Raw genomic sequence first — 23,504 nt, forward strand, 5'->3', positions numbered from 1 at the left:
TCGCAGAAAAGACTGCCTTACAGCTTCCACCCTGTCTGCTGAGGTTCTTGGTCGACCAGATCTCGGAAGTTCAGCAACCGATCCTGTGTTCTTGAACTTCTCATACCAGGCTTTAATGCTCTTGACATCAGTGGATTCTTTCCTAGTGTTGTCTGGAAGTGTCTCTGCACTGTGGTTGGTGATCGTGTCTCATGGTACCAAAGGACACATTGTGCCTTCTCCTGATTGGTTAACATGGCTTCTTGGACACTGTACCTCATCCGCTACTTACGTACTGCGAACCTAAAACAGAAAAAAACATTAATAGTTGTAAACAATTCGACACAAGTTTCATATTTGTATTCTACTTCTAGTCTGAGTTATCAATTTACGTAATCAGGGAAAGACTTTTCGAACACCCTGTACATTGCTTTGAAGCCGGCATCTTTTTCTTAGTAGGCTCCAAAGATTAGCAGACTACTATTTACAATTGCTTCTCTTTCTTAATTTCTGTCGTGTCCAGGCAACAGTTTTAAATAGTAATTATTACAGTGCTTTTGTGACTAACACAGTCTCAGGAAAGGATTTTTTGACGGTTTCTTGTTTTTAATCCCATATTTTGAATCAGTAATATGACGCATTTGGCCTGTTTAATGGAACTTTCTTTTCTTTACAAGTTTTAAATAGCCAGTAAACGAAGTATATGACGTAAAAAGGATGTTTTCGTAATCTAGCATTTTCCTTATAGATGGAACTCAAGCTTTGTCTATGTCCCGTTACCAAAATTCTGACAACATATTTTGTTATGTCTAGACAGTTTGCACAGCGTTCAATCAGAGCGCGCTCCTCTTGCTGTATTGATAAGAAATCTAAAGCCAGATTACAAAAATAAAACCACCACAGTAGCAGTAACCTGCGCAACTAAAATTCTGTATGCAAAAGAAATTATCGCTTGAACGAGTACAATTACGAATGAAATGTGATTCCTCTACAGTTAAGACCATAATCAGAACGACTACTACTCTTGTAAATGATGCAAGGTGGAATTTTTTTTATCAAAACACGTCCGCCCCAAGCTAATGTCCGGTTTGAAGTGTGTGACGTTATAGCGTCTCCCCATGTTACACCACCACGGGGAATCTCCCCAAGTTACATCTCCACGGGGAATCCAAATCCTCTACAATAAATCTAACACGTGAAATGTTAAGTATCGCTGCTTGCCATACGAATAAAGGAGATTTGGGTAAATGAAAGATGCTGATAGGAATGAGGATCACCGCATCTTATTGCTGCCATTGGCTGCGTCGACTCCATTCATTTGTTCAGTTAAATCAGTTGACTCACTACAGTTTCCAGTTTAGACATATCTGCGAGTGGCCGTCTCAGTATTTTAAATTATGTATCAGATTGTTGCAGACCTAGCAGTAATCGCCGAATGGAAGAAACTGTCACGACACCATTGATCCACCGCAAGAGTACAGCTAAATTTATTTTAGAAATAACAACGTTCGGCTTATACTGTTATTAAAGCACTGCAAGTTTTTAATATACGGGAGGTATTTAACTGTTTTATTTATTATTATTATTATTTTCTTTGTGTGTGTGTGTGTGATTTAAAAGTTAAACTCACCGTTGCTCCTACTGTTTAATTGTTGTCATATACCTTTCTATTTACAAAACGTTTTAACAATTAATATTACTCAGACGTTATAGTCACACAATGTTTTAGAATTCGTCGTTTAAATAGTGTATGTGTTCTTTCTAGCATTTAGCGTCACGTTAACATTTTTGTACTTTGGTTTTCGTCGTTGCTTTGGTGACATATACATAATGGGATTAGACAGCAGCAGACATGTGCATAAGTTAACTAGCCATTCTGGTGTTCGCAGGAAGTGCTGCACATGCGGGGATCCCCCAGAGGAGGAATGTCTTCGTGAAAGGTAAGTTTTGAGAACAGCAGCAGTAAATTTACTATAGTATACAGTTACGTTAACACAAAAACATTCAATCAATATTTTTATCATCAGTACTTTTGTAGAGATCCAGTAAAGCATTTCTACGCATTTAGGATGGTAATGCAAAAGAAGGATACACCAAGAGCAAAAATCATCGGATAAGTGCCTAAGATGATCGAGACCCTTTTATAGGTGGACAGATTACAAAACCTTTGCTTGGTATCGATTTAACATATAATTAAAGTCTTTGGTGAATACATGGAAGTTCTAGTAACTGCCAAACGTGTCATGTGCATCAGTATTCAGAACGTTACTGATAGAACGGCGTGGCCAAGCCCATACATTTACGAGAATGTTCACTATATGGACAAATGTTCATGTAGCACACTGTGGACATACTTTGGCCGACTAGTAGTTGCCTTATGTTGTTGAAGTATTGAATTTTTGGGTGTATGTGAAAGGTGTATGTAGGTCTAAAGGCCTTCACTAGTCTTAAAGTAACATTTTATAAGGTACACTATCAGCTCCCACGGTTAGAACAATCCAACTGTAGCCAATCCTTCGTCTTCAGACTTTGGAACGTGAAAAGCAGCTTAAAAAACAGGATTTTTTTTCAAGTTAGAGCATTCATGTGAAAGCTATTGATATTATTAACTGTTGTTGGGTTCCATCTGTCGTAGTATTACGTGATTATAATAAGTAGCCTTTAGAATGCTCCATCATCTTTCCTATGCACGCTCTAAAGAAGATGACGGAAACTTCAAGAAGGCCAGTCTTTAGAATGGTTCGCTGACGTCTTTACTACCTTGCTCCGATACTTCACGTCATAGTGTTGTTGTTGTTGTTGTTGTTGTTGTGGTCTTCAGTCCTGAGACTGATTTGATGCAGCTCTCCATGCTACTCTATCCTGTGCAAGCTTCTTCCACGTCATAGTAAGAGTACATAAATCTTTACTGTCAGATTACAAGCATTCAAACTTGAATACCACGCCCTATCAGTAGAATTTCATGTTTAATACAAATACTGTGAGGAAGATAGAAAGCTATTTTACAGAAAATATCTGAAATATTTTTCCTAAATAATTAACAGCTTATAAGTATTACATTCACTCATAATCAGGAAACACAGAACACCTTGAACGCCCAGAGGTAGGATGTTCATATTCACAATACACGTAGACTAGGATATTCTGCAGAAATGATTTGTATTTCAGTCACCTCAGTTTAGCGTGTGTCCTGTTGCCTAGTAGACTCAGGGTTCACCATGGGCCGTGATAACTCTTTCTACGCATGATGGCATCGATGCATATAGGGCGGAAATGGTATCGTGTGGTATAGCCAGACATGCTGCATTCACCTGGTTCCAAAATTCACCTGTGTTGATTGGCATTGGATCACAGTGCTGCATCCGTAATTTCACCATATCCCACATATATTTGATTGGCGACAAGTCTGGTGATCTGGCAGGTTGGGACAAAAGACTGACGTCCTTTGACACCAAGAAGGCACGTGTTCATGTAGCGACATGGTATCTGCATTGTCTTGCTGAAAAATGGCGTCTGGGGTGTTGTGCAGAAAGGGTATGGCTACAGGTCGCAGGGTGTCATTCATGTGGGTCACACTGGTGACAGTGCCCTGTACAAGCACCAACTTTGATTTGTGATTGTACTATTAGCACTCCACAACATAAGGCCTTGAGTTGGCGCTGTGTGTCTTGTGCGAATACAGTCACTGATATTCTGCTCCCCCTGCCTGTGGCGAACCAAAATGTGGCCATCATTTTCAAACAAATTCCATTCGTGTCCTCAGTGACATCGTTCCAAACACCATTGCCATTTTGTATGTTTCGGCATATAAGTCAAAGGTAGCCAGGGAAGTGGATGATACACACATAACCCATGCCATAATAAATGGTGACTCACTTTCACCCCTGGGACTGTGTGATGTATTACACTGTTCCACTGTTGCGTCAGAGCTGAGCACGATGCACATCTGTCCTCAATGCCATTCAGATGACGTGTCAGTCTTCTCGGCAAGTGGTCTGGGTGGTGTGACCTGACTCATCTTGTTCTGTTCTGTGACCTTCTGTGAACCGTTCTGCACACACCCATTGCACTGCCGGAAAAATTCTTCCCATAAGAGCATCCCGGATGAATGCATCTCTTGCTCTCATCCCAGTAATGTTCTTTCTTTCTAACTCACCGATCCTGCATGTCTGCTCAAGTCACGCTGATCCATTACCTTCAGTTTATAATGACAACGAGACCTGCAGGCACATTTTATCAGCGATGGTGTAGCCCCATGATACCATTGTTGACCTTGAACCTGCAGGCATACATGGTTCCAGTGCTAATCATATCTGTAGAATGTACTAATGTACGAGGGTCAGTCAAAAAGTAATGCCTCCTATTTTTTTTTCTACGTTTAATTGTCAGGAAATTTAAATGCAATTACATAGGTTGAAAACCACAACATTGAGGATCATTTTGTCATTTTTCAATGTAATCTCCGCCCATCTCTACAGTTTTGGTCCATCTTTGAACAAGGGCATGTATCCCAGCACGGTAAAAATCACAGCCCTGCTTCCTAAGCCATTGACGCACGGATGTTTTGACGGCCTCCTCATCTTCAAAATGAATCCCACGATGAGCTTCTTTTAGTGGCCCGAACAGATGGAAGTCTGATGGTGCCAGGTCAGGGCTGTATGGGGGATGAGGCAAAACTTCCCATCCAATTTTGACAATCTCGTCAGAGGTGTGACGACTGGTGCGTGGTCTTGCATTGTCATGCAAAAGAAGAACATCTGCCATTGATTTTGTTGGGCGAACTCGCTGAAGACGTGCTTTAAGTTTTTTGAGGGTTGTGACGTATTGAACAGAATTTATTGTGCATCCCTGCTCCAAAAAATCAACCAGAATCACACCCTCTGCATCCCAGAAAACTGTTGCCATAACTTTCCCTACCGATCGCACAGTTTTGAATTTTTTCTTCCTCGGCGAGCTTGTGTGACGCCACTCCATTGACTGCCTCTTTGATTCGGGTTCAAAAAAATGCACCCATGTTTCGTCCCCAGTCACAATTTTTTTCAGAAACTCATCTCCCTCCAAACGGAAGCGCTGCAAGTGTTGGGAGGCTATTGTTTTCCTTGCCTCTTTATTCTGATCGGTTAACATTCTTGGAACCCACTGTGCACAAACTTTTGAGTACCCCAATTGTTTAATAATCGTGATCACACTGCCTTTACTAAGAGAAATAATGCGACACACTTCATCTGCAGTCACCCGACGGTCACCACGAATAATGTCATCAACTTGCTGAATGTTGTGTGGAGTCACTGCACTCACCGGCCTGCCGCTCCGCTTTTCGTCAGTCAACGGTGTGTGTCCTTCAGCTTCCTTACAACGACGAACCCATCGTCTAACAGTGCTGACATCCACTGTCACAACACCATACACCTTCTTCAGTCTTTCATGAATGCGTATGGGCGTTTCACCTCCTGCATTCAAGAATTCAATCACACAACGCTGTCTCAAACGAACATCGATGTCGGCCATCTTACAAACTTCTGCTGTGCTGTCACCTGTTGACACAGAAAGTTACTCCTGCAGTGGATTGCAGAAGAAGGTTTGAGGAATGGCGCCAAATTCAAATTTTTCACTTAACTTAATTTTTTTAAGTAGAAAAAAATGGGAGGCATTACTTTTTGACCGACCCTCGTACATGCCCTGTGAATATGAACATACTGTCTCTAGCCATTCTAGGTGTTTTGTTTTTTATGAACATGATGTCCCTTGTCCTTTGTATATGACGTACATAATCTTTTTCTGATGGAACAGGTAACCAGAGGGTGGTTGTAAGAATTGATGCGTTCATTGCATCTTTAATGAAAATATACATTTGCCTTTGTTTGACATACCTCTACAATTTTTATATGCCTAGCTTCATATATTTTCTGGCTATGTGTGTGTTGTCCTGAGTGTATGTTAAAGATTGGTTTTCTGTTATAAGGAAATGACGAGCTGTTTTATTTCTTCGGCGGAAATTAATAGTGCATTTGTAACTTTTTTTTTTTGACAATCAGTGTCTTCTGTTGTTTCTTCCCTGTCCTGTTTTTAGTGTATGCCCAAGATGATGATTCGTAACCATCATATAATAATGTGGTTATATGGATCCCAGCAGCATGAAATAATTGTTGTTGTTGTGGTCTTCAGTCCTGAGACTGGTTTGATGCAGCTCTCCATGCTACTCTATCCCGTGCAAGCTTCTTCATCTCCCAGTACCTACTGCAACCTACATCCTTCTGAATCTGCTTAGTGTACTCATCTCTCGGTCTCCCTCTACGATTTTTACCCTCCACACTGCCCTCCAATGCTAAATTTGTGATCCCTTGATGCCTCAAAACATGTCCTACCAACCGATCCCTTCTTCTAGTCAAGTTGTGCCACAAACTTCTCTTCTCCCCAATCCTATTCAATACCTCCTCATTAGTTACGTGATCTATCCACCTTATCTTCAGTATTCTTCTGTAGCACCACATTTCGAAAGCTTCTATTCTCTTCTTGTCCAAACTAGTTATCGTCCATGTTTCACTTCCATACATGGCTACACTCCAAACAAATATTTTCAGAAATGACTTCCTGACACTTAAATCTATATTCGATGTTAACAAATTTCTCTTCTTCAGAAACGCTTTCCTTGCCATTGCCAGTCTACATTTTATATCCTCTCTACTTCGACCATCATAAGTTATTTTACTTCCTAAATAGCAAAACTCCTTTACTACTTTAAGTGTCACATTTCCTAATCTAATTCCCTCAGCATCACCCGATTTAATTGGACTACATTCCATTATCCTCGTTTTGCTTTTGTTGGTGTACATCTTATATCCTTCTTTCGAGACACTGTCCATTCCGTTCAGCTGCTCATCCAAGTCCTTTGCTGTCTCTGACAGAATTACAATGTCATGGGCAATCCTCAAAGTTTTTATTTCTTCTCCATGGAATTTAATTCCTACTCCAAAGTTTTCTTTTGTTTCCTTTACTGCTTGCTCAATATACAGATTGAATAACATCGGGGAGAGGCTACAACCCTGTCTCACTCCTTTCCCAACCACTGCTTCCCTTTCATGCCCCTCGACTCTTATGACTGCCATCTGGTTTCTGTACAAATTGTAAATAGCCTTTCGCTCCCTGTATTTTACCCCTGCCACCTTTAGAATTTGAAAAAGAGTATTCCAGTCAACATTGTCAAAAGCTTTCTCTATGTCTACAAATGCTAGAAACGTAGGTTTGCCTTTTCTTAATCTTTCTTCTAAGATAAGTCGTAAGGTTAGTATTGCCTCACGTGTTCCAACATTTCGACGGAATCCAAACTGATCCTCCCCGAGGTCCGCATCTACCAGTTTTTCCATTCGTCTGTAAAGAATTCGCGTTAGTATTTTGCAGCCGTGGCTTATTAAACTGATAGTTCGGTAATTTTCACATCTGTCAGCACCTGCTTTCTTTGGGATTGGAATTATTATATTCTTCTTGAAGTCTGAGGGTATTTGGCCTGTCTCATACATCTTGCTCACCAGCTGGTAGAGTTTTGTCATGACTGGCTCTCCCAAGGCCGTCAGTAGTTCTAATGGAATGTTGTCTACTCCGGGGGCCTTGTTCCGACTCAGGTCTTTCAGTGCTCTGTCAAACTCTTCACGCAATATCGTATCACCCATTTCGTCTTCATCTACATCCTCTTCCATTTCCATAATATTGTCCTCAAGTACATCACCCTTGTATAAACCTTCTATATACTCCTTCCACCTTTCTGCCTTCCCTTCTTTGCTTAGAACTGGGTTGCCATCTGAGCTCTTGATATTCATACACGTGGTTCTCTTCTCTCCAAAGGTCTCTTTAATTTTCCTGTAGGCAGTATCTATCTTACCCCTAGTGAGATAAGCCTCTACATCCTTACATTTATCCTCTAGCCATCCCTGTTTAGCCATTTTGCACTTCCTCTCGATCTCATTTTTGAGACGTTTGTATTCCTTTTTGCCTGCTTCATTTACTGCATTTTTATATTTTCTCCTTTCATCAATTAAATTCAATATTTCTTCTGTTACCCAAGGATTTCTAGCAGCCCTCGTCCTTTTACCTACTTTATCCTCTGCTGCCTTCACTAATTCATCCCTCAGAGCTACCCATTCTTCTTCTACTGTATTTCTTTCCCCTATTCCTGTCAATTGTTCCCTTATGCTCTCCCTGAAACTCTATACAACCTCTGGTTCTTTCAGTTTATCCAGGTCCCATCTCCTTAATTTCCCACATTTTTGCAGTTTCTTCAGTTTTAATCTACAGGTCATAACCAATAGATTGTGGTCAGAGTCCACATCTGCCCCTGGAAATGTCTTACAACTTAAAACCTGGTTCCTAAATCTCTGTCTTACCATTATATAATCTATCTGATACCTTTTAGTATCTCCAGGGTTCTTCCACGTATACAACCTTCTTTCATGATTCTTAAACCAAGTGTTACCTATGACTAAGTTCTGCTCTGTACAAAATTCTACTAGGCGGCTTCCTCTTTCATTTCTTAGCCCCAATCCATATTCACCTACTATGTTTCCTTCTCTCCCTTTTCCTACACTCGAATTCCAGTCACCCATTACTATTAAATTTTCGTCTCCCTTCACTAACTGAATAATTTCTTTTATTTCATCGTACATTTCTTCAATTTCTTCGTCATCTGCAGAGCTAGTTGGCATATAAACTTGTACTACTGTAGTAGGTGTGGGCTTCGTATCTATCTTGGCCACAATAATGCGTTCACTATGCTGTTTGTAGTAGCTTACCCGCATTCCTATTTTCCTATTCATTATTAAACCTACTCCTGCATTACCCCTATTTGATTTTGTGTGCCGGCCGCGGTGGTCTCGCGGTTCTAGGCGCGCAGTCCGGAACCGTGCGACTGCTACGGTCGCAGGTTCGAATCCTGCCTCGGGCATGGATGTGTGTGATGTCCTTAGGTTAGTTAGGTTTAAGTAGTTCTAAGTTCTAGGGGACTAATGACCACAGCAGTTGAGTCCCATAGTGCTCAGAGCCATTTGAACCATTTGATTTTGTGTTTATAACCCTGTAATCACCTGACCAAAAGTCTTGTTCCTCCTGCCACCGAACTTCACTAATTCCCACTATATCTAACGTTAACCTATCCATTTCCCTTTCTAAATTTTCTAACCTACCTGCCCGATTAAGGGATCTGACATTCCACGCTCCGATCCGTAAAATGCCAGTTTTCTTTCTCCTGATAACGACATCCTCCTGAGTAGTCCCCGCCCGGAGATCCGAATGGGGGACTATTTTACCTCCGGAATATTTTACCCAAGAGGATGCCATCATCATTTAATCATACAGTAAAGCTGCATGTCCTCGGGAAAAATTACGGCTGTAGTTTCCCCTTGCTTTCAGCCGTTCGCAGTACCAGCACAGCAACGCCGTTTTGGTTAATGTTGCAAGGCCAGATCAGTCAATCATCCAGACTGTTGCCCCTGCAACTACTGAAAAGGCTGCTGCCCCTCTTCAGGAACCACATGTTTGTCTGGCCTCTCAACAGATACCCCTCCGTTGTGGTTGCACCTACGGTACGGCCATCTGTATCGCTGAGGCACGCAAGCCTCCCCACCAACGGCAAGGTCCATGGTTCATGGGGGGGTAAAGAAATTTCAGAAATACGTTTGTCTATGTAACATTTTTAAGTAGTCAATGTTGCAAGATCATATGTTAATGTACGCAAAAGAAAAGCCATTGCAAATTTGAAATGCTGATACCTTAATAACTGCTGTAACCGCCAGAATGCTGATTGCAAGCACGCAAAGTTGCAAGTATTATGTCATACAGGTGCCAGATGTCAGTTTGTGGGATGGAGTTCCATGTCTGTGGCACTTGGGACTGTCCCAATACAGGGATTGTTAATACTGGTTGTGGATGACGCTGGAGTTGTCCGATGAAGTACTCTACACGCTCGATTGGAGACAGATCTGGTGACTGAGCACGCCAAGGCAACATGTCATCACTCTTTAGAACATTATGGTTTACAACAGCGGTCTGTGGGAGTGCGTTATCCTGTTGGAAAACATATCCTGGTATGCTGTTCGTGGATGGCAGCGTAACAGGCCGAATCACCAGATTGACGCACAAATTTGCAGTTCATGAAGGTTGTGGTAACCACGAGAATGCTCCTGCTTTCATATTAAGTCTGATGTCAGAACAAACTCCAGGTTCACGACCAGGGTGCCTAAGCCACAGACAGGATGGTTGCAGGCGCTCTCATGGCTTCTTTCTGAGTAACACACGGCTATCACTGGCACCGAACCAGAACCGGCTCTCATCAGAAATCACAACAGACATCAACTCCGCCTTCCAACGGTCTCTAGTTTGACACAACTGTAATCGTAAACTACGGTTTGTTGGGATCTTTCAAATGCACACTACAGTGCGTCTAGTTCGGAGCTGTCCTCAATTAACTGATTTGTAACAGTTCGTTGTCTAACTATGGTACCAATTGCTGCTCAGATCGCTGTTACAGATGCAGTACGATGCAACATAGGTACACATTAAACAGAATGGTCTTCCCTCTCGGTAGTGCCACGTGGCTGTCCAGGGCATGGTCTTCTTGCCACCATACCGCCTCCGTCAATGACCATACACAGAGCCTTTATTACTGCCACATACGTGCCAAGTGTTCCGGTTTTTGCGGAAGATTTCCGGTTTTGTTGTTGTCTTCTGGTTTTCCGGATGAATATCGTTTTTTTTTCCGTATTTTCAACTCCCGGGCTTGTTCCCGCCGCCGGCATTCATATCGCATTTCAGTTCTGACTTACGATAACAGCAGCTATTCTGATCTACTAGTGTTGAAATTCGACTGGAATTCGACCGATAATAATATCGATAATCTCTTCTCGCAGGATATCCTTGCGCTTTTTTTTATTAACTCAGTGTATTTGAAACACCACCGACGAAAGTCGATCTAACGTTCTATCGACAATCACATCTCACAGATTGCCGCTGCATACTCTCTGTGATTCGACCGTATGTTTGCGGTAAAGCTTTGTTCATGCTTGCTTTTATGCGGTTGTTTGCTGTATGTTCTGGAAGAAAAACTGTTAATGCTTCTGTCTTCAGACTTAAACAAGGCTTCCTGTGCTTTCCTGTGTGCTGTCATTCCTGTATTTGAGAATCTCAATTCTGCATTTCAGAGTGCTTTCCCTCAAATTCACAAACTGTTAGAACTAATGACGATCCCTTGACAGCAGATTCTTTCCAGGTTTGTTGAACCTAACGTTATAACGAGCTCCCTGTTACATGAAGTGCAGTACCATCTTGTTAAAAAAAGAGGGACAATGATGATCTGGTTATTGGCATTCAGACAACGAATTTGGTGAAGAAACTTATTGATAAAGACAAACCAATTCTTTTCTTCTACAGGGCTTACTAATGTTCTGCATGTGATTATATCATAAACAAGTTTCCCTCAGTGATGATGTACTGTAGCGTGTAATGGTTGATGGTTGCAGAAGTTACCAAAATTGAGGATGCCAAGTTTTCTTCTGTAGAATTTCTTGTAGAATGGTTTCCATCATTGCTGCCGAGGATGGGAAGTGAGTCATCTGAGGACGCAATGAATATGCTACAGAGCCAATTTGTGGCCCTGCAGGTTCATGACTCTGCTACTGTTGAGAGCGACAACTTGACCGATGATACCTAATGGGCTCGCTTTGATGATGAGCGTTCATGGAGCTGATGGTGTTCCTCAGTACGAAGGTTATCCAGGCTAATGCTTTATATTTTGACTCTACCGCGCAACACTGCTGAGTGTAACTCGTGTAAGTACCTAACTTCACAGTTCGAAAGTAGTGACCTTAACATGTAGCCTACATTATACGTGTTAATACTATTTGTAATCTCTTTCTGTGTAGTCCTTCTCGCTATTTTTCAACACCTTGAAACGCATGCACATGTTAAATGTTTGCGATATGGGATTTTCTGGATTTCTGTTTTTGAAAGTTGGCACGTATGGTGTCAAGTATTTGTGCAATATCACAGAAGGAACATCTGACTTCCCGTACTTCTATAACAGGACCTCGTTCAAACTCAGTGAGGTAATGGTAATGGCGTCTTCGTCATCTTAAAGGCATTCTTGACTAACACTGACTCACCACGTCCAATCTCAAAGATAACTAACGCTCGCAATCATTACACCACGTATTTACAGCAAACTTGATTTTCATACTCCTAGTGGCGCTACTCTTATGCGGCTGGCACGAAATTTGAATAGAGGTCATCTTTCAGATGGAGAAAGACGCCTACCAACTTTGGTTTGTGTCACAGAACTCCTTTGTAGCTTTTGGATTTTTTTTTGCATTAGTGTATGATTACATGAAATTTTCATGGACATAGTGAAACATCCTGACATTATTTTGAACCAGCAGATTGGGCTAAAAAAAAAGTAGTCGAAAATTTCACAAGTATTTCTTTGTTGTGTTAACAGAGATAACACAATTTGGAAGTAACATTATATGTAGAGCACACAATTAATGATCTTCACATGCACAGCCGCCCCCCCCCCCCCCACGAACCATGGACCTTGCCGTTGGTGGGGAGGCTTGTGTGCCTCAGCGATATAGATAGCCGTACCGTAGGTGCAACCACAACGGAGGGGTATCTGATGAGAGGCCAGACAAACGTGTGGTTCCTGAAGAGGGGCAGCAGCCTTTTCAGTAGTTGCAGGGGCAACAGTCTGGATGACTGACTGATTTGGCCTTGTAATACTAACCAAAACGGCCTTGCTGTGTTGGTACTGCGATCGGTTGAAAGCAAGGGGAAACTACAGCCGTAATTTTTCCCGACTGCATGCAGCTTTACTGTATGGCTTATGAGGATGGCGTCCACTTGGGTAAAATATTCCGGAGGTAAAATAGTCCCCCATTCGGATCTCCGGCAGGGACTACTCAAGAGTACGTCGTTATCAGCAGAACGAAAACTGGCGCTCTACGGATCGGAGCGTGGAATGTCAGATCCCTTAATCAGGCAGGTAGGATAGAAAATTTAAAAAGGGAAATGGATAGGTTAAAGTTAGATATAGTGGGAATTAGTGAAGATCGGTGGCAGGAGGAACAAGACATTTGGTCAGGCGAACACAGGGTTATAAATACAAAATCAAATAGGGATAATGCAGGAGTAGCTTTAATAATGAATTGGAAAATAGGAGCGCGCGTAAGCTACTACAAACAGCATAGTGAACGCATTATTGTGGCCAAGATAGACACGAAACCCAACTCTACTACAGTAGTACAAGTTTATATGCCAACTACCTCTGCAGATGACGAAGAAATTGAAGAAATGTATGATGAAATAAAAGAAATTATTCAGATAGTGAAGGGAGACGCAAAATTTAATGGTCATGGGTGACTGGAATTCGGTTGTAGGAAAAGGCAGATAGGAAAACGTAGTTGCTGAATATGGATTGGGGCTAAGAAATGAAAGAGGAAGCCGCCTGGTAGAATTTTGCACAGAGCACAACTTAATCATAGCTAACACTTGGTTCAAGAATCATAAAAGAAGGTTGTATACATGGAAGAAGCCTGGAGATACTGACAGATTTGAGATAGATTATATAATGGTAAGACAGGGATTTAGAAACCAGGTTTTAAATTGTAAGACATTTCCAGGGGCAGATGTGGACTCTGACCACAATCTATTGGTTATGAACTGTAGATTAAAACTGAAGAAACTGCAAAAAGGTGGGAATTTAAGGAGATGGTACCTGGATAAACTGACTAAACCAGAGGTTGTACAGAGTTTCAGGGAGAGCGTAAGGGAACAAATGGCAGGAATGGGGGAAAGAAATACAGTAGAAGAAGAATGGGTTGCTTTGAGGGATGAAGTAGTGAAGGCAGCAGAGGATCAAGTAGGTAAAAAGACGAGGGCTAGTAGAAATCCTTGGGTAACAGACGAAATATTGATTTTAATTAATGAAAGGAGATTATATAAAAATGCAGTAGATGAAGCAGGCAGAAAGGAATACAAACGTCTCAAAAATGAGATCGACGGGAAGTGCAAAATGGCTAAGCAGGGCTGGCTAGAGGACAAATGTAAGGATGTAGAGGCTTATCTCACTAGGGGTAAGATAGATACTGCCTACAGGAAAATTAAAGAGACCTTTGGAGAAAAGAGAACCATTTGTATGATGGAAACCCAGTTCGAAGCAAAGAAGGGAAAGCAGAAAGGTGGAAGGAGTATATAGAGGGTCTATACAAGGGCGAAGCGCTTGAAGACAACGTTATGGAAATGGAAGAGGATGTAGATGAAGATGACATGGGAGATATGATACCGAGTGAAGAGTTTGACAGAGCACTGACAGACCTGAGTGGAAATAAGGCCCCGGGAGTAGACAATATTCCATTAGAACTACTGACGGCCTTGGGAGAGCCAGTCCTGACAAAACTCTACCATCTGGTGAGCAAGATATATGAGAAAGACTTCAAGAAGAATATAATTCCAATCCCAAAGAGAGCAGGTGTCGACAGATGTGAAAATAACCGAACTATCAGTTTAATAAGTCACGGCTGCAAAATACTAACACGAATTCTTTACAGACGAATGGAAAAACTGGTAGAAGCCGACCTTGAGGAAGATCAGTTTGGTTTCCGTAGAAATATTGGAACACGAGAGGCAATACTGACCCTACAGCTTATCTTAGAAGCTAGATTAAGGACAGGCAAACCTACGTTTCTAGCATTTGTAGACTTAGAGAAAGCTTTTGACAACGTTGACTGGAATACTCTCTTTCAAATTCCGAAGGTGGCAGGGGTAAAATATACTGAGTGAAAGGCTATTTACAATTTGTATGGAAACGAAATGGCAGTTATAACAGTTGAGGGGCATGAAAGGGAAGCAGTGGTTGGGAAGGGAGTGAGACACGGTTGTAGCCTCTCCCCGGTGATATTCAATCTGTATATTGAGCAAGCAGTGAAGGAAACAAAAGAAAAATTCGGAGTAGGTATTAAAATCCATGGAGAAGAAATAAAAACTTTGAGGTTCGCTGATGACATTGTAATTCTGTCAGAGGCAGCAAAGGACTTGGAAGAGCAGATGAACGGAATGGATAGTGTCTTGAAGGGCGGATATAAGATGAACATCAACAAAAGCAAAACGAGGATAATGAAATGTAGTCGAATTAAGTCGGGCGATGTGGGTATTATATTAGGAAATGAGATATTAAAGTAGTAAAGGAGTTTTGCTATTTAGGGAGCAAAATAAACTGATGATGGTCGAAGTAGAGAGGATATAAAATGTAGACTGGCAATGGCAAGGAAAGCGTTTCTGAAGAAGAGAAATTTGTTAACATCGAGTATAGATTTAAGTATCAGGAAGTCGTTTCTGAAAGTATTTGTATGGAGTGTTGCCTTGTATGGCAGTGAAACAGGGGCGATAAATAGTCTAGACAACAAGAGAATAGAAGCTTTCGAAATGTGGTGCTACAGAAGAATGCTGAAGATTAGATGGGTAGATCACATAACTAATGAGGAGGTGTTGAATGGGATTGGGGAGAAGAGAAGTTTGGGGCACAGCTTGACTAGAAAAAGGGATCGGTTGGTAGGACATGTTCCGAGGCATCAAGAAATCACCAATTTAGTATTGGAGGGGAGCGTGGTGGGTAAAAGTCGTTGAGGGAGACCAAGAGATGAATACACCAAGCAGATTCAGAAGGATGGAGGTTGCAGTAGGTACTGGGAGATGAAGAAGCTTGCGCAGGATAGAGTAGCCTGGATAGCTGCATCAAACCAGTGTCAGGACTGAAGACCACTACAACAACAACAATACATGCACAGCAGTTTCCACTGAAAACTATGTATTCTTGTAAAAGTTTCTAATGCTAAATGAGTAAATATGCATCTATAAATAATACAATCATATTGTTATTATATCACCTGTGGCATAAGCCAAAGAACAGTACAATAATATAGAAACTGCATACTCATAAAAACTGTTGTCTATGATGGGTGAAAGCCTGAAATTAGTGTTATAAAATAAACTACCATTGAAACAACAGCTTACGTCAAATATACAGTTTTCAGTGTGAGATATTTGTAATATCTCCAAGCTGCAGACCACAAAAAGTACAAGACATTGTTAAAATTTCTGCAAGGCAACAGTATGCCTATTAATTGAATTAAATTCAGGTACAAAACATAAGAGTACCATACATAGGACTGACAAAAGGCAACCTGCTGTCACAGAGGCAGTCATTCTAATTGGCGTTGTAAGATGCACGACTGCACAAATAAATTTTGAGAACACCGTACAACAAACCTTAATAATTCCTAGGCCGAATTTTTTAGCCAGTGCTACCAAGAAGTTTACTGTCCAATTTCTAATGGGCACTAACTGTTTTCATGTCTTCTGAGCATTAAACAATATGCAACTCCAATACACACTACAAATCATAGCCATCAGTCCTGTTGAACAGAGGAATGACGAAATTTTGAAAGATAACTACACAATCATAAACCAACTTCTCAGAATATATTTATACACACCTCACATACACAATAAATAATTCTGCAGTTAACCATTACTTTAAGAGTTGTGACCATTTTTAAATTAAACAAATGAACCTGTGTTGAAAAATTGAGTATAATGAAATGACAGGTGGCATTGTGTTACTCAAAAAGCGAAAAGGGTTTATATTTTTACTAACAGTTACAGGAAACATCCTTTAATGATAACTGGTTATTACTCATCAGTCATAAGACATATAAGGAGAAGGAAGTGACCATGATTAATTACATACATGGAAAACATCTTATTTTTGGTTACATCTCTTTTTGTGTGTAACCATCAAATTATGATATTTGCAATCATATTATGTGATGGCTAAGACATATAATATTTTTAATGCAAAACACAGTACATCGTATAATTTAAATAAATATAAGTGTTTTGGCAAACTCCAAATTGCATAGTAATGAAATAGTTTGTATGCTTGATTGAAAATGTTTGTACCTACTTCTAACACAATTTTTGTTGTCCAGCACAGGTTATTCCATACACAACTGCTAGTTTTACACATCATGTAACAGCTTGCAACTTTTGCTGTCAAGTACAGTTTGGTCATGTAGCCAAGCCTGCAGTTTGTTCTGTTATATTTGACCATGAATGGAATCTGTACAATATCCTCAATATGTTCCAAGTGTCAGTCGTGGTCAGAACACTGTTTTGCATAGCTATGAGTGCCTCATGTCGAATCTAAGTGATTCGGGTGTGGACAAACTGTTGGTGCTTCTATTGTGACTGCTACAGTAAACACGTTAGCCAAAACCGTTGGTATTTCACAAGGCAATGTATCGAAGACTTCTGCCGCATACAAGGAACACGATAAAACTTCATCCTCTAAAGACACAATGCGGACGTAAGTGTGTGTTGAATTATCAAGATGTACAGTCATTGAAGAGAATTGTCACGAAAAACAGCAGGGTGACAGCAGCAAAAGTCACTTCAAATGGCTCTGAGCTTTATGCGGACGTAAGTGTGTGTTGAATTATCAAGATGTACAGTCATTGAAGAGAATTGTCACGAAAAACAGGAGGGTGACAGCAGCAAAAGTCACATCAAATGGCTCTGAGCTTTATGCGGACGTAAGTGTGTGTTGAATTATCAAGATGTACAGTCACTGAAGAGAAATGTCACGAAAAACAGGAGGGTGACAGCAGCAAAAGTCACTTCAAATGGCTCTGAGCACTATTGGACTTAACATCTGTGGTCATGAGTCCCCTAGAACATAGAACTACTTAAACCTAACTAACCTAAGGACATCACACACATCCATGCCCGAGGCATGATTCGAGCCTGCGACCATAGCAGTCCCGCGGGTCCGGACTGAGCGCCTACAACCGCGAGACCACCGCGGCCGGCGCAAAAATCCGCTAATGAATGATGCAAATGCCTGTAACTTTTAATAGGTAATGGATAATGTAAGCAGAGGAGTAGATAATACATCTCGTATATCAGATGAGATTGCCAGTTGAGCAGTATTCATAGAGTCTCATGCTCTTTCTATTTTCAGTCGCTGTCTGCCCTCTTTGAGCCGCGATAACAACAAAGTGTATTTACTTTTTCTAGCGTCTGTAGATGATCACGACGGAATGGAATACATGTTATCATCCCGGTATATTATTAATTGTCAATACTCATTATGGAGCTCACAGTCTGGAGCTTTTTCCTGTCATCTAGGCTGTTCTGATTTTCATTCTCTGCAGCGCATGACTTTCGCCAAAACTCTTCTCGAATTGTATGCAATGTATTCATCTTTACAGCACCTGAACTAGTGCCAATATGATTTTCTGAAAAAGTATATAATCATCTGCGTTTTATTACTTCTACAGCTGAGGTAGTGCTTTATTTCTAATGAGCTTGAGGTCAAGTAGACTATGATTCACGAATGTCTTAAGATTGCTACGCCACAGGCACGATAAAGAAAATCTGACCGAAATGTTCACACCATGACTATTCATGTTCATTAATTATTTAATGATGAATGTTTCTCGTGTCCCTTTCCACAGTTATGCATAGAGTTTAATTCTTCTATAAGTGATAGGAGACAGAAAGTTTCCTTTCCTCTTTAATGTTTCTTAACATAACAGTTCTTGCTCATACACTCCTGGAAATTGAAATAAGAACACCGTGAATTCATTGTCCCAGGAAGGGGAAACTTTATTGACACATTCCTGGGGTCAGATACATCACATGATCACACTGGCAGAACCACAGGCACATAAACACAGGCAACAGAGCCTGCACAATGTCGGCACTAGTACAGTGTATATCCACCTTTCGCAGCAATGCAGGCTGCTATTCTCCCATGGAGACGATCGTAGAGATGCTGGATGTAGTCCTGTGGAACGGCTTGCCATGCCATTTCCACCTGGCGCCTCAGTTGGACCAGCGTTCGTGCTGGACGTGCAGACCGCGTGAGACGACGCTTCATCCAGTCCCAAACATGCTCAGTGGGGGACAGATCCGGAGATCTTGCTGGCCAGGGTAGTTGACTTACACATTCTAGAGCATGTGCATTGTCCTGTTGGAACAGCAAGTTTCCTTGCCGGTCTAGGAATGGTAGAACGATGGGTTCGATGACGGTTTGGATGTACCGTGCACTATTCAGTGTCCCCTCGACGATCACCAGAGGTGTACGGCCAGTGTAGGAGATCGCTTCCCACACCATGATGCCGGGTGTTGGCCCTGTGTGCCTCGGTTGTATGCAGTCCTGATTGTGGCGCTCACCTGCACGGCGCCAAACACGCATACGACCATCATTGGCACCAAGGCAGAAGCGACTCTCATCGCTGAAGACGACACGTCTCCATTCGTCCCTCCATTCACGCCTGTCGTGACACCACTGGAGGCGGGCTGCACGATGTTGGGGCGTGAGCGGAACACGCCCTAACAGTGTGCGGGACCGTAGCCCAGCTTCATGGCGACGGTTGCGAATGGTCCTCGCCGATACCCCAGGAGCAACAGTGTCCCTAATTTGCTGGGAAGTGGCGGTGCGGTCCCCTACGGCACTGCATAGGATCCTACGGTCTTGGCGTGCATCCGTGCGTCGCTGCGGTCCGGTCCCAGGTCGACGGGCACGTGCACCTTCCGCCGACAACTGGCGACAACATCGATGTACTGTGGAGACCTCACGCCCCACGTGTTGAGCAATTCGGCGGTACGTCCACCCGGCCTCCCGCATGCCCACTATACGCCCTCGCTCAAAGTCCGTCAACTGCACATACGGTTCACGTCCACGCTGTCGCGACATGCTACCAGTGTTAAAGACTGCGATGGAGCTCCGTATGCCACGGCAAACTGGCTGACACTGAAGGCGGCGGTGCACAAATGCTGCGCAGCTAGCGCCATTCGACGGCCAACACCGCGGTTCGTGGTGTGTCCGCTGTGCCGTGCGTGTGATCATTGCTTGTACAGCCCTCTCGCAGTGTCCGGAGCAAGTATAGTGGGTCTGACACACCGGTGTCAATGTGTTCTTTTTTCCATTTCCAGGAGTGTATTTTCAGCATGATAAAAAAAAACATATACATTCTAAATGGTGTGCATTTACCGTTTTGCGTAATGGTTATTGCTGCAGCTGTTTTTCATTCGATACAACAAAATCCTGCACTTCCTTCTGGTATGTGCAATTCCAATTTGTTTTAATGAGAACCTGTGCACGGTTCACTAAACAATGTTCTGTAAATGCTACAATCTGATGATGGGCCTGCAGTGACTTCAAAGCTAGCTTATCGGCTGAACAAATGTCTAAGTTCAGTATATCGGTAAAGGCCACTTTTACTTCCCGATTTATGTTTAATTTATTAATGCAACGCTTCTATTCGCGAATTACGATGCGTCATCTTCAGATTTTTAGTTGGCCATCGAAGACCTTCGTAACAGAAAAGCTTACCTCTTAAGGAGGTTACTTTTTGTTGATGAAATAACGTTATCAATCGATAAAATTGTTACCATTAGTCATCTTTTGCTATATAATAGACTTTTGACTATGTGACCTGTGGTACACTGCCAAATCATTTGTAATTAAGGGAAATCTTGAGCTCATCTTATTCACTGCTTCATTAGGTCACTAAAATCAGCAGAGCACATCCCATTAAAAATTATGTTTGATGACGGGTTTTCGGCATTGTCCATTGTCAGAGCGTCTGCCAAATAAAGAATAAATGCCATGAAAGTACGAGACAACATATGCGTGACATCACGAGCAAAAATATTTAAAAACTTTCACAATGAAGGTAATGTACCATATAGGCTGTTCGGAAATTACTTTTACAAACATCTAGGACTTGCATCCTCTCAAGTGACGCACGTTCACGGTCGGCCACACTTGGCCAGCCTCTCACTAAGCCACCATTACGTTTCACGTGTCCACCAGCGTTGATGGTATTGTTATACCGTTTCGTTTGTCGCCATGTCAATCAGTAATCCCACCGATTGTGAAGTGCACTCGGTTCTTAAAGGCAAAGCAAGTTCGTCCTGCTGAAATTCACCGGCAGCTTGTTGAAGTTTATGGCGCAGCTGTAACGGACGATGGAATGTACGTAAACTATGTACGCTGTTTGATGACACAAACAGTTGATAAGGCAATTCCCCAAAAGCGGCGCTTCGCTACTGACGAGCGGCATCAGAAATTTCCTGAGTTACTGACAACCTTCAAAACAGAAGACTGTTTGGAGGTGGGTATCGAACACGTTAGCAGAATAACACAAAACAAATCGAAAGACACTTTATTTGTCCGTATTGGAGGGCTATCACAAGGATGGTGATGAGTCCTTGAGTCACATTGTGACGGGTGATGAAACGTGGATTGCGCATTACACTCCAGAGAATAAACCTCAGTCCAGCGAGTGGCATCACTCAGACTCCCCGAAAGAACCATGGAGTTTCAAACAAGAACCTTCAACACGAAAATCATGGCCACAGTTTTTTGGGACCAGAAAGGCGTTCTCATTCTTTTGTTAGACTTCTTGCCAGAAGGAATGACAATAAATGCTGAGAGGTACTGTGAAACATTATTGAAACCTAGGCCCGCTACTCAAAATCGCAGGCGGGGTCTGCTGTCTAGCGGCGTCATTCTGCTTCACTACATGTTCGGCTCAAGTTGTGGCTAGAACAAAGACGCAGCTGAACAAGTTTACTTGGGAATTGCTGGATCATCCACCATAAAACCTCGACTTAGCAACATCATACTATGTTTCAAAAACTGAAGGAATTTCTTGCTGGAAAGCGCTTGGAAAATGATGACATGTTGAAAGCAACTGTTACTAACTGGTTCAATGGTCAGGTGCAGAGTCTTTGATGCTGGGATCCAAAACCTGATGTCACGACTTGATTAATTTTGCATGTTAAAAAGTGAAAATTGAAAAATGTGCATATTGTAGCTTGTGATACCATTTACGTTCATAAATAAAGTTTCCCTCATGAACCATGGGCCTTGACGTTGGTGGGGAGGCTTGCGTCCGTCAGTGATACAGATAGCCGTACCGTGGGTGTAACCACAGCAGAGGGGCATCTGTTGAGAGGACAGACAAACGTGTGGTTCAAAAATGGTTCAGGATGGATGGATATGGTATATTATAGGCGCTCAACAGTGTAGTCTTTAGCGCCCGAACGGAAACAATAAGGGACAAGTGTCACTTCAAATGGCTCTGAGCACTATGGGACTCTATTTCTGAGGTCATCAGTGCCCTAGAACTTAGAACTACTTAAACCTAACCAACCTAAAGACATCACACACATCCATGCCCGAGGCAGGATTCGAACCTACGACCGTAGCGGTCTCGCGGTTCCAGACTGTAGCGCTCAACAGTGTAGTCTTTAGCCCCCGAACGGAAACAATAAGGGACAAGTGTCACTTCAAATGGCTCTGAGCACTATGGGACTCTACTTCTGAGGTCATCAGTGCCCTAGAACTTAGAACTACTTAAACCTAACCAACCTAAAGACATCGCACACATCCATGCCCGAGGCAGGATTCGAACCTACGACCGTAGCGGTCTCGCGGTTCCAGACTGTAGCGCCTAGAACCGCACGGCCACTCCGGCCAGCCGTGTGGTTCCTGAAGAGGGGCAGTAGTCTTTTCAGTAGTTGCAAGGGCAACAGTCTGGATGACTGACTGATATAGCCTTGTAACATTAACCAAAACGGCCTTGCTTTGCTGCTACTGCGAACAGCTGAAAGCGGGAAACTACAGGCGTAATTTTTTCCGAGGGCATGCAGCTTTACTGTATGGTTAAATGATGATGGCACCCTCTTGGGTAAATATTCCGGAGGTAGAATAGTCCCCCATTCGGTTCTGCAGGCGGGGACTACTTAAGCCGTTAGCAGGAGAAAGAAAATTGGCGTTCTCGGGATCGGAGCGTGAAATGTCAGTTCCCGTAATCGGGCAGGTTGGCTAGAAAATTAAAAAAAGGAAATGGATAGGCTAAAGATAGATATCATGGGAATTAGTGAAGTTCGGTGGCAGGAGGAACAAGACTTCTGGTCAAGTGAATACAGGGTTACAAATACAAAATCAAATAGCGGTAACGCAGGAGTAGATTTAATAATAAATAAAAAAAAATAGGAGCGCGGGTAAGCTACTACAAACAGCATAGTGAACGCATTATTGTAACGGAGATAAACACGAAGCTCATACCTACCACAGTAGTACAAGTTTACAAGCCAACTAGGTCCACAGATGACCAGGAGATTGATGAAATGTATGATAAGATAAAGGAAATTATTCAGATAGTGAAGGAAGATGAAAATTTAATAGTCATGGATGACTGCAATGAGATAGGAAGAAAAGGAAAGGTAGTAGGTGAATATGGAATGGGGGGTAAGAAATGAAAGAGGAAGACGCCTGGCAGAATTTTGTACAGAGCATAACTTAATCATAGCTAACACTTGGTTCAAGAATCAAGAAAGAAGGTTGTATACATGGAAAAGGCCTGGAGATTTCAGATAGAATACTTATTGGTAAGACAGAGATTGAGGAACCA

The 23,504-nt window shown here is 42.2% G+C and overlaps 1 protein-coding gene across 1 annotated transcript in view; it reads left to right on the forward strand.

The window, feature by feature from the left end:
- LOC126267294 (uncharacterized) overlaps positions 1–23,504 on the forward strand; it is a 101,129-nt gene that overhangs the window by 66,746 nt on the left and 10,879 nt on the right. The window contains exon 6 of the mRNA XM_049972370.1: positions 1,869–1,919. Within this exon, the coding sequence (XP_049828327.1) occupies positions 1,869–1,919 (51 nt within the window). The remainder of the gene's footprint in view (positions 1–1,868; positions 1,920–23,504) is intronic.

This window comes from Schistocerca gregaria, chromosome 4, assembly GCF_023897955.1.
Source record: "Schistocerca gregaria isolate iqSchGreg1 chromosome 4, iqSchGreg1.2, whole genome shotgun sequence".
Lineage (NCBI taxonomy): Eukaryota > Metazoa > Arthropoda > Insecta > Orthoptera > Acrididae > Schistocerca > Schistocerca gregaria.